General features: G+C 39.9%; 2 protein-coding genes across 5 annotated transcripts in view; both read left to right on the forward strand.

The window, feature by feature from the left end:
- The first annotated feature begins 1998 nt into the window (after positions 1-1998).
- On the forward strand, positions 1999-7995 carry sh3bgrl3 (SH3 domain binding glutamate-rich protein like 3). The gene is made up of 3 exons (XM_085262559.1): positions 1999-2139; positions 4260-4427; positions 5602-7995. The coding sequence occupies exons 1-3, from the start codon at positions 2095-2097 to the stop codon at positions 5665-5667; spliced, it is 279 nt and encodes a 92-aa protein (XP_085118685.1). The 5' UTR covers positions 1999-2094; the 3' UTR covers positions 5668-7995.
- A 1274-nt stretch (positions 7996-9269) lies between these two features.
- trappc9 (trafficking protein particle complex subunit 9) overlaps positions 9270-12282 on the forward strand; it is a 230048-nt gene continuing 227035 nt past the window's right edge. For 2 of the 4 annotated variants that reach the window (XM_085262047.1, XM_085262048.1), the window contains exons 1-4: positions 9270-9351; positions 10738-10845; positions 11462-12053; positions 12244-12274. In XM_085262047.1, coding sequence (XP_085118173.1) covers positions 11474-12053; positions 12244-12274 — 611 coding nt within the window. In that variant the 5' untranslated portion in view covers positions 9270-9351; positions 10738-10845; positions 11462-11473. Of the gene's footprint in view, positions 9352-10737; positions 10846-11461; positions 12055-12243; positions 12275-12282 lie in introns of all 4 variants that reach the window. The other 2 variants (XM_085262049.1, XM_085262050.1) reach the window with 1 other exon arrangement.

The raw sequence follows: 12282 nt of genomic DNA on the forward strand, positions 1-12282 counted from the left end.
GCCCGGGGGTTGCAGACTGCTGATTTACACCATGCTTGGAGCCCATAGCTTGTGAGCAGTGGTGCTACAACAATGCTAACATGTGCACAAGATATTTGGTATAACATGACTGGTACTTAAAAGAGTGGCTTCCAGTGCCTTTGCAAAACACTGGTTTGAACTTGCTTCAATATCATTAATGCAGCTGCTCTTCTGCACTACTACAACAACAACAACTTGATGCATGCTCAATCTTCAGGCAAGGAAATCGCAGAAATTTGATTCTGTTTATCTGGACATAGCGATTCCAGTTCTCTCATGTATCTCCTACTGAAATCTCTTCATCCTGATGAATAGAATCAACTTTCTGGGCCTACTTACAGAAGTGTGGACCAGCAAATCCAACAGCAGAAGAGCCAAACAATCTAGACGTACAAGATACTTTGGCATTGTGCCACTTTAAGACAATGACTGGCTATGAAAAGTCTGTTTGGGAATGCATCATCGTTCCCCCACATAAGCTGGAAGAGGTGGCTGGGGAAAGAGAGATCTGGGTTCCTCTGCTTAGGCTGCTGCCCTCATGACCCTGACCTGGATAAGCAGAAGGATGGATGGTCTTTGCAAAATAAGTTTGTCCTTTTCTTTGTTTCTTCGTGTCCAGCCTCACATACAATTCAGTATAAGCCTTTTCCGTTTTACTTTGTCACCACTCACTTGCCATGTCTCCCAGTACTCCTGCCTACTTTCTTCATCTCCCTGACTATTCCACTTTTTCTTTGCTGACCTCTTCCTTTGAACACTTTGCTATATTTCCTTATTCCACAACCAGGTCTACCTGTCTGCTTTCCTTTGTCCAGAAAACACACTTTCTTGGATACACCTTCCCTGGCAGCTTCCCTCACCCAGTCATTTGGTAACTTTTCCCTACCACGCAGAGCCTGTCTCAACTTCTTCCTGAACTCCACCCAACATTCTTCCTTCTTCTTCCTACCTTCACGTGCTGCTTCTTGATTTCTTGAGTCATGCAACAGCAACAAGCAATGCCTCCTGGCTACATTTTCCTCCTCCTTTCCTAATCCTTTCAGATTCTGTATAAGATATAGCCTACCTTTGTGCACCTTGCTACACTCCTTTTTGTCACCCTTTGTTCCCCCTCCTTCTCGAAATATGTGTTCACCACAACAATCCCCCCCCCCAAAAAAATCCAGTACCATTCGGCCCTCTTATTGCTTTGATCTGTATCTTCATGCTGGAAGCGAGTATCAAACTGCCTTTACTTTCTCTGGCAACTGATTGTTTGGAATTCTGCAAAAGGTGGATAAAATGTAAGAGAAAAATTAAGAAAGACAGGGTCTTAAGAGGAAAAAATTAATAAAGTGAGATGAAGAAGGGGAAAGGGTACAAGAAGGAGGTGTGTAAGACTGAGTGAAAGAAGGTAGCAGTTTAGAGTGAATTAAATATATAACCCTATATGTAGGGCTGACAGGAGTTGATGCCTCACGCCACACTGAAACATGAATAAAGTCATGTGCTGTCTCTTTAAACTATGCACAGCGGACCACAGGATAGAGGAAGAGTAGAATCAAGTCTGCCCAAGAATAACAAACCATTTCCTGTCTATGTTCTCAACATTAAACATGTCAAAAGAGCTGCCAGTGATTGCCAGCGCAGATCTATGAAGCAAATAATAATGTAACTAATAACAGTGTTTAGAAATATAATTAATCACTGATTAACCTACCAAACCATTTTTTTCTCAGTCAAACAAGGGCCGTTGATGCCTTCAGACTGCTTTTTCTCTGATCAAACATTCAAAACCTTCATAATAATTGCTACTAGTTCTGTTTCTGTTACTATTGTATTCATAGTCATGTCGCTGTATCAAGAATGTTACAATTTGTGATTTCAGAGCCCACATATTCAACCTGTCTTAAACGTGTTTCCCACTTTTCAAGTTACATATGACTTTATGTTTTACTTGAAGTCGAAATGTCTTTTATTTTGAAAAGCGGACCTCGCCGGACGTCCTTCCAGGTTTAACAGCTACCTTGATACCAGCGGGAGAAAGCTACTTGCAAGCAGATACACAAAGAGAGAGTGGAAGGATCTGCAGCTATGGGAATCAAACTGTACTACACCACTGTTACTGCCTCGAGGACGGTGAGTCAAGCAGCCATAATTGACAACATGTACTGTTATATTTATGCTTTTAGCTCCGGTGGCAGCAGCTAACAGTCCAACAGACACACCCAGCACCCTATCAGTAGTAAGCTTCCTCCTGACTAACAGTGCAGCGGGCCTATGCCTAACTCACTGCCCCTTTATTGCATTATTGAAACGTCAGAGTTATTAGTGTGAAAGCTCGATAATCATTAAAGTTATCATTGGGAATTAAATTTAAACTTAAACGACCCGTAAAGACAAAGCAGGTTGCCTTATTCCACCTAGCTTCCCTTGCCTTAGTTGGAGAAAGGTGTTTTTATGAAGCAGCTTAGCTAGCAGGTTTTTGCGTATAATTCTCCTTAAAGCGCTTACTTATTCTAATCAGTGAAATTCTCATAGTGTTATTGTGGTGCATGAGGAGTGGTTCATTGTAGCGAACACAAGTATCCGTTTCCTGTACAGAGAGAAGCGCACCAAACTACATTTAAAAATCTGGCAGCTGCTTGTTCTCGCTAATTTAAACCATAACGCTAAGGCCTGATATAAACAGAGTGTATCTAATACGTCAGCATGAATCTGATTTACTAAACGGCACATGTTATGAAGGAATTTGGATTTTTATAAGCGGCACACCCAATCCTCTATCTTCTTGTTCCAGTTATTCTAGATCGACAGTTAGCCCGTAGGGAATCGGTAATAAAATACAAATGTTCTTTAAATGAGAGCTAGCTGGTATTTCACATGTATGTCGAAGTAACTAGTAGGAAGTCTAACGTTAATGCATCAAACCACTTTATGTTGTCATGTGTGTATTTGTTGTATGGTCAGTGCAGCAAATTCTTGGATTTTGTAATAGAGTTTGGTTCATAATTTTCCACAGAATATATAAAGAAGGACTAAATGGAACAAGGTGATGTTCAGACTATCTGCAGAAGTGTACAAACTGACATTGTACAACCTTTTTTTTTTTTTTATAACAATCATTTTGCAGGACTTTTTTTTTCTTTTTGAAGTTAGCTTGTACAGTGGAGTGGGACAAACATCTGGTATCTATTAGCTGTGAGGAAATGCACAGTGAAAAGGTTGTAACAGGCGTTCATTTTTAACTCTTGCATGTGCAGCATTGCTTCTAGCTACCTTCGTGGTGGCTGCGGTGTGCTACACCCGTCACTGTAGCATTTTTTTAACCTAACTTATTTAAAAAATGATGATGCAACATCGTAGTTATTTAATACTTGTCTATGTTTCACTTTTGCTTTTTTATATTAAGACTAATGCAATTCCTCAAAACATCTTATTATAATTTAACTGCATAAGTGTACAAAACATTTCTAGAATCACCTCAGTAGCTCAGACCTACATTATTATGTCAGTGTTTCCAGTCGGCTGCAGCACACATGAAACTTCTCATAATTCAGAGGTGCTTCCTAAAATTTTATGGAACAAATACGAGCAATTCCCCTTTTTTTTTCAGTTTAAGGAAATGAGACTGGGCTGTCTGTGTGTTGCCAGTTAGTGCTGTTTTTAGGTGTGGTCCCCCCCCCCCCCCCCCCCCCACACACACACACACACACACACACACACACACACACACACACTTCCTGAGTCACCCACAAGATAGCAGACTGTCTACTACATCTATTAATCATCACATTTGTGTAACATATGCAACATAAAGCTGCAGCTTTTTACTGGCAGAGCATCAAAAATGCCTTAAATCATATTCTTTTCTATTATAGTGTTGTTTCTTTTTTTTTCTTTTTCTTTTTTTTTTAAAAAGAAGAAAAAAGGGTCATGTTTTTTTCCCTTTTGGGAAAATAGCATTACCAGGTGTATCTGAACAGTCCTTCAGAGAATTTCAGCCTTCATCTGCCTCTTGTTTTATCACACACTGACTAAAACACTTATCAGCTTCACAGCTATCATGATTTTGCTCTGCTAAGCTCTTGGAAATGTAGTCGGTGAACAGTAGATTGGAAACTGTGGTGTCACATGTCACTGTCTGCAAATTAAACACAGATAAATGAGTTGTCTGCTTCCTGTTAATTGTATTTGGGTTGATTAAGATCCTAAAACCCTTGTTTTGGCCTTTTTGGGGGGGCTTTATTTAATGCTAGGTGAAGTCTCAACAGGCAGAAGTGATACGAATCCTTGAAAGCAAAAGCATCCAGTACGAGCTCATCGACATCTCTGTGGGCGGGGAGCTCCGTGATGAAATGAGGAGCAAAGTGGGGGACCCGACGGCAGTCCCTCCGCAGCTTTTCAACGAACACCAGTACTGTGGGGTAAGGAAAACACACACACACAGACTCTTTGCTTATTCATACAGTGAAGTGCTGGTGCTGTCAACACAGTAATTGTTTGTCACAAGTTAAAAATGTGAAACCACGTTTTTGAAACTGAAATCTCAAATCTACTCCAGCATCCTGACACTTCACTCTCAAAGCCCTGTAAGCTGCCTGTGACAACTGAACATGTGTGAACACTTTTCAAAGTAAACTCCACCTGCAGGATGATTTAATCACGTGGTTGTTAAATGCATGTGTCCCTCAAATTTTCAGTATATCAGTAATCAATATATCATTAAATAGTTAACGCATGTGTCAGTTGTTAGTTAGCTGTCGCAGTCAAATTGCTAAATGCCTTCAAGGAGGTTTGTTGAAGAGCATTTTTGGGTTTTATTTTATTTTTCTCTCTTGAAAATTTGATATCAAAATTCCACAGTCACTGCTTCTCTACTAAGTTGTGCCAGTATTAAACTGGTTAATCATTATACGCCAAGGATATGTGTGTGCAAAACTGAATTAGCATAAAAGGATGCCTACGTTGGTGCTGCAGCAGTGGTTTCAAAATCTCTGTATTTCTATTTGAGATTTTTCTTGGTTACATTCAGAATCTTCTGTGCTGACAGCAGCTCCCGCTCTCTGCAAAAGGACCTGCAAACTCAGTCACCTTTAATGGCCACGTTAGGAAGAAGTTTGATTTTCAAAACTTCAGCAGAAAGTCCTCTTTAATTCTCAACATAACATAAATGGATCCAACAATAACTATAGAGGATAAAAAGGAACACGGTGGAGACGATACAAGAACTCTGTTACTTAATAACACGTAATAAACGATGCATTTAAAATATAAAAACTTGCGAATATATTTCAACAAAAAGTCTTGTGTTCTGACGTTCATTGTCATCCTCACAAATATCACATCAGGATGCAGGCGTACAGACACACACTCACATATTCTCACCAATAACGCAACGCTGAACTCATTGAAACAGTTGTTTTCCTTAACGGAGGTCAAGTTGTACAAAGTGAACAATACATTTACACGAGGCTCATGTGCTCTGCTTTTGATTTATCAGAGTGCTGCGTTACTTCCAGCAGTTGTGGGATTGTGCTGCTGCTGGTTTGTTGTTTTGTGTACTTATTAACACTGTTGGCATTTTCTTCCTCTCGACAGAACTATGAAATGTTTTCCGAGGCAGTGGAAGCGGATACAGTGGAACAGTTTCTGAAACTGGCGTGAGGATGACGGAGTACCTTAACCTCATTTCCCCACCCGCCTCGTGTCCTATCAGAGTCCTGTTGTCCAGTCTCTCTGTCTCTCTCTCTCTCTCACTCTGCACCACTAGCAGTGGCCACCCACTTTCAATGCCATAATGAAAAATGCCAAATATCATGAATACTACTAATCAGCAAAGACACATTCCCTGTAATGCACCATTATGCTTGAAATCAGTCTTACTCTCTTTTTATGTCCTTTTTTCTCTCCATTTGATTCCTCTCAGATCTTATTTTATCCATCTGACAGGCTAGTGTTAGTGCTCCTGGTCCATTAGGAATCAATGGGCTGTCTGAATATGCGGTAATTAGGTCGACTAATCTTGGCTGTGGCCAACTGATCGCTGGAGATTAAACTAATCCACTGGATGACAACATTTAACCCAGAATCTTCCTGATGTGGCAGGCAGACCAAGCACACCATCATCCATCAGTCTTAACTACTTTTTGGCATCTTATTCTGTAGCCTTCAGGTTCCCATGTTGCACATTACACCACACTGTTTGCACTTCATGTGGATGCAAATGTACAGCTAAGTAGCAAGGACTGTGAAGTCCCTCAATCCAATTAATTCAGAATTAGAGCAGCTAAAAGACAGATTTTAGGTGAAGCTGGTTTTTGAGAATTTTGGTCCATTGGTCTCCTTATGTAGGATGGGAGCTGACCTACTTAAAGGAACGGTGCCACCAGAAATCAAGTGTGTGTTCTTCACAATATTACAAATAAAAGCTAAAAATAATTAGCTTGTGTGCAATGCGTTAAAGCTACCGTCAAGTTTTTCTGCACCCAAAAATACATCGTTCTGTAAGTCTAATGCAACGACTTATACAAAGACAACTATTGATAACATTTTAAATGGTCCATTGTTTACATACATGTTTGCTAGCTTGTAGGCTTGTTTTTTGTCTGTCTGCACATGGCACTCTACTGCGACTAATGTCTGTTGGCGGGATTGTGTATGACAGTGTCCATCAGCACAGTGTAAACCAAAGGCAGTAGAATTGGTGGACATAGCTGCTGTGGTTTGTGAAAGTCTTTTATGAAGCCTCGAGATGAGTGAGCTCATGGCTTTACTGCAGTATTATTCCACAGAATTACATTTTACTTCCCTAAACCAAGAAAAATAAAACGCTGTGGGACGCCATCAAAGTAAACCTGCACACTGCATTAAAAAAGCAATGTCTTTGGATTCTGGTCAAAAAACTATTTAAAAAAAAAAAAAAAAGGTTGATATCTTAACTGAACACCAAAGTATTACATATATATTTATGATTTATCTCCATTGGGCCAAACTTACTAAAAACTGGTTTACGCCTTAAAAAAAAAATTCAGTGGTCATACATTTCAATAAGCAGCTGCTTACGTTTCGCATCCAATAGAGTGGGATGAACAGATGTCTTTATGTTGCATTTGGTGCCAATCTGTAATACATTTTAGCTGGTGGATGCTCACTGCAGTGTTAGCACTTACCTGCCATCTTCTACATTTTTCCGTAGTGTTCCTGTTGAACTTGAAAGCTTCATTTCTGGCACTGAGGGCTGCTCTGTGTTCATCAACACGGGGCAGAAAGATGCAAAAGAAATTAGAAGAGAGTTAGAAAAAAACAAAAGATCTGAGTGATCTGGCTTTCAACCGCGTATCTTCTCATTCCGCCGTCTATTTCATCTTACGGTTTCATCTGAATAACCTGGCATGAAGATGCAGTAATGTGACTATGCACTGAAACCCTGCCTCATTCTGAACACAGATGTAAAGGTGCAAGCAGACATGTTTGTACCGACCTGAATTAATCTTACCAGCCTTAGGGAACACTCACCACATGGGAAAAATGAAGGCTTCACTTATCTGTGCTTTTTATGCATTCATGTTATTACGCTGATTATCATTAGTTTACTTATATTGATCATTCCATTTCTTTTTTTCCCCTGTTTAACTGAGAACAGCCCAGTTTCCCTGTCTCACTCATAGCACCCGTCAGTCCCCCTCGCTGTCATACTCGTATTGTTACGGTTTGGGATCACCAACGATGACGGCCTTCACACACAATGTTTGTGCACTGTTTTGTAAGTTGATGGTTGTGGATGTTTGCCTGTTATTGATGTATAATCACTATGAATCATGGTTCAGACATTCCACGTCTCTCTCTGAGCTCCTGCTTTGCTTTTGGACCAATTCCCCTTGGCCAAAAAAAAAGAAGAAAATAGGGAATAAAATGCTGTTGTCTTCCAAGAAGATTGTGAAAAGTGATTTATGGGTTAAAAAAAAATAAATGAATAAAATGGAGTTGAATCTACCTGTCTGGACTATTCTTATACACATCCCTATACGTATTATCTGTTTGAGTGAAAGAAGGTCATTTTAATTTGCAGATCAGTGCTTTATTAATTTTTAGGCATCTTCATGCATGACACTTAGTTTCTTATTCTCAGTTTAAATGCATAACCAGCTGCATTTGGGTAATTCTCGAAGAAATGGACAACACATAAGAAAGGTGAAGAGTGGAGACAGAGCTAAGACAAGTGACAAGGATGAGTGAGAAGGTTTACAAGACTGACCTGCTATGATTTATGGTTTGGAGATAGTGGCACTAATAGAAAGGAGGGGAGGTGGCAGATGTTAAGATTTCCATTGGGAGACACAGGATGAGAAATTAGTTTATTAAAGGGACAGTTTAGGTAGAGGAATTTGGAGAGAACCTAAGAGGAGTAAAGCTAAAATGCTTTGGACATGTGCAGAAGAAGGTAGAAGGATGTAGCTGGCAGGAGGGAAAGAAAGGAAGACAGCAAAGAAGATCTATGTACAGATAGGGTGAGACTAGAGGCAACTCCTAAAGGGAGAAGAGGAAGAAGGAGAAATTGGTAACATTAAAATTCACATTGAAGTTGGTATGTAGTATGATGTCGCTTGAGTGCAATGGCTCATTTGACAAAAGGCCAAAGAACCGATTGAAGACTTAGGAGGGCCAGGAAATCTATGACCCTTCTTTCAATCCAGGGGCTCGATGTGGACATTCTGGAGGACTATAAATACCCCGGAGTTCTCGCTGATAATAAAATGGACTGGGTTAAAAACGCCACTGCCCTCTACAGGAAGTCGTTTCTATTTTCTAAGGCGGCTGAGATCTTTCAGCATCTATCAGACAATGATCAGGATTTTTTATGAGTTTGTTGTGGCCAGTGCCATCCTCTATGCTGTTGCATGCTGGGGCAGCAGGTTGAGGGTCGCGGATGCCAACAGACTCAATAAACTGGCCCACAAGGTCACATGGTAAAGTGCTAGCATGACATGAACATTATCCATATTGGCATTGGGGTTGGTTTTTAATAATAAAAATTCAGAGTATAATTTCTTCATATCTTCATTGCGGCTCACATTTCTGTATTGTTCAACTTCTCAAAATCTGAAACGTGAAAACTAGTTAGTTCATTGTAAACTACCACGTTACAGTAAGCTAGCAAAAGTGGCAAAAGATCTACTGTATAAAAATAACTATTGAATGAACTGATGTTCGTATTTCCTTAAGATATTGTCTTAGAACAGCTAGAGAGTTTATTTTGAAAACCGACACCGGAAGTTTCGCTGTTAATTTGTTGTCGCTAAGTACTGAGCCAAAGAAGGAAGCTCAAACATTTGACAGGTAGCTGCTAAGGTAACGTGAATATTTGTTATTTGAAATGTATTAATGGCACTTCTGTAAAAGAAAATTAATTTGACTGAACTTATATGCGCATTACTCAGTGCTGTTTTTGTATGACCGTTGTAAGCAACACATTCATAGATTAGCTAGCTAAGCTAAGCTAGCTGAAAGCAGTGTGTTGACAGAATGTAGTTAAACGGGAGCCACAAACTTATAGAGACATATTAGCTTATGAAAAGCTCATTAAACCGGGACTTCTGTTTTATCTGATATCTTGTTTTCCTCTCTCTTTTCCTGCTAATTGTATCAGCTGACACATGTTAGCTCCAACTGCTTGGTGTTTGTTTCTATCACAGGTGTTAGCAGGTGTTAATATTGCTTTTGGGCAGAAGTGCATCCTTATTGTCATCGTTTCGTCCTATGGATGAGTCGCTTTACACAGCAGAGACACTAAGCAGGACTTTATCATTTAAACTCAGCAGATTTGTGTTGTTCTCCTAACCCTTGATAAAAAGGCTTTCATGGGAAACTTATTTAAAACCTGTTTACGATCTGCATAGATTTGTGTTACAGTTTAATTAATAAAAGACATCCTTTAGTTTGTCACTTTAACCTCCTAAGACCCGAACTCTTCCACAGCATGCATTTTTAATTTCTCTTTGATATTTGGGCTGATTGGGACCCGATGAATGTAAAAACAAAGAATTACCAGATTTATTTTTTTTTCCCCTGATTTTTGTTTCTAAGAAAATTGACAGCCACATATGAGGATATTCGTTTAAAATTTCGATGGAACAGTAGCAGTATAATGAGAGGACAATTGAGTATTTTGGTCTAAATAACCCAAAATGTGATGTCCACATATGTGGACGCCAGGTCCTAGGAGGTTAAGAGGCATGGCTTTCTATTTTTTTTTTTTTTTTTTTTTTTTTGTAACTAGATATTTTTACTGTCAGAAATCCAATTACAAAACCAAAACAAAACACCACACACTTTTCTTCAACTGCAGATATATACGTATAGGTTCATAGTGTGTTGGACAAGGACACATTTTTGGAAGTTGCTGTCAAACTATGAAGTGCTTGTTATAAACTCTCTGTTTCCATTCATGAAAACAGATACCCACTCCAGATTGTTCTTGACTTGTTTAGATCATCTGAATTTGTTTTTCTTAACCATGGAAATATTTATGTCATCATCTGCAATATAGACAATTGGCTATTTTATTTATATAGCAAATTTCATTATACATAAACTCAATTTGCTTCACAAAGAAGGTAAAATAAACAAATGGTACTATACACAGACACACACATACACAGCTATTGAGTGCAAGTCTTTGTGAACAGAACAGTTTTGAGTATTTTAAAATGTTTGCACACATGTAATTGATCTCAGGTCAGCAGGCAGCTTGTCCCAAAGAAGAGGACCACAGTAACTGGAGGCTAAAACAACTGAGAGCTTTGTGGACTTTTGAACTTCACAAGTTTATGAAGGATTTTAAAGGTAATTCTATATTGCACTTAAAGCCAATGAATCCTTTAGTTGTCTTTTGGTGTCTTTTAGACTTTTAGTGTTGCTTTGCTGGCTTAGCAACACTGGTTTATTTTTTTAAGAACTGCTGTGCCAGTTTGTGGTACAAAAAACCTTTTGCTGTATCTTGATAGTTTTATTTTATTTCAGCATGAAGGACAACTGTGAAACATATTCCATTTTACTTGTTCTTCCAAACTTTGTGTCACACCTTGAATAATACACACCTTGTTTCTTGTTGCTGTGTGTGTAGCAACCCTGTCCATGTCTCTCTCAATCTCTCTTTTTTCTTCTTAACATAAAAAGACTTTCAGCAGCAGCTTCTCTCTTCATCACAAGCTGTTTTGTGGCATCTCGGCTCTCTTCTTTCCCTCATCTTCTTTAAAGATGATTAGCGACAAACCCCCTCCCCTCTTTTTTGCTAGCATTTCCCAAATTGCTGTTCAGTATTGTAATATTGGAAATGTGCATTTATTAGTGATAGAACCAGTTAATGTTTCAGTTTGAAACATTAACTGGTTATTGTTGCCACTGTAAATTGAATTAAGATCATCTCTTTTAAATGCTTTTGTTTTTCGGTCTTATGCAGTCACATGTAAAGATGAGCGTCCCAGACTACATGCAGTGTGCTGAGGACCACCAGACAGTACTTGTGGTGGTCCAGCCGGTTGGTATCGTTCCCGAGGATCAGTTCTTCAAGATCTACAAGCGCATTGCCAGCGTGAGCCAGGTGAACATCAGGGACTCCCAGCGCATCCTCATTCGCTACCGCCACCACTACCTGCCTGAAAACAACGAGTGGGGTGACTTCCAGACACACCGCAAAGTGGTGGGCCTCATCTCCATCACGACATGTGCCACGTCCAAGGAGTGGCCCCAGACGGCCGAGCGCTTCCACGGCCAGAAGGAAGTGTACAGCTCCACGCTGTATGACTCGCGGTTACTGGTATTTGGGCTGAGTGGGGAAATTACCGAGCAGCAGCGCACGGACGTGGCCTTCTATCCCAGCTTTGAAGAGTGCTCTGATGTGGAGAAGAGAGTGGAGGACTTTGTGGAGTCCATATATATTGTCCTGGAGTCCAAGCGGCTTGACCGTGCCACAGATAAATCCGGTGACAAGATCCCCCTGCTCTGCGTGCCCTTTGAGAAGAAGGACTTTGTGGGTTTAGACACGGACAGCAGGTGAGTCGTTCTGTCATCGCAGTCACATTATTTTGCAGGTCGGTGGTGTTGTCTGTGTCAGGTTGCTTCTAACATGTCAGCCTCACCTGGTCAGAAATTGTCAAAAATCTGTCTTTTGATTTTTGCTGTGTTCATGTTTGTTTGTTTACCTTGCTTTATTTGTCTTTCTTCTTTTTTTTCTTTCATACTGTCCTGTGAGTTTATTATTGGGTGCAAAAAGGTGAGACA

Source organism: Mchenga conophoros, linkage group LG22 (genome assembly GCF_057382185.1).
Source record: "Mchenga conophoros isolate Kocher_MC1m ecotype Shallow Benthic linkage group LG22, M_conophoros_male_GT1.1, whole genome shotgun sequence".
NCBI lineage: Eukaryota > Metazoa > Chordata > Actinopteri > Cichliformes > Cichlidae > Mchenga > Mchenga conophoros.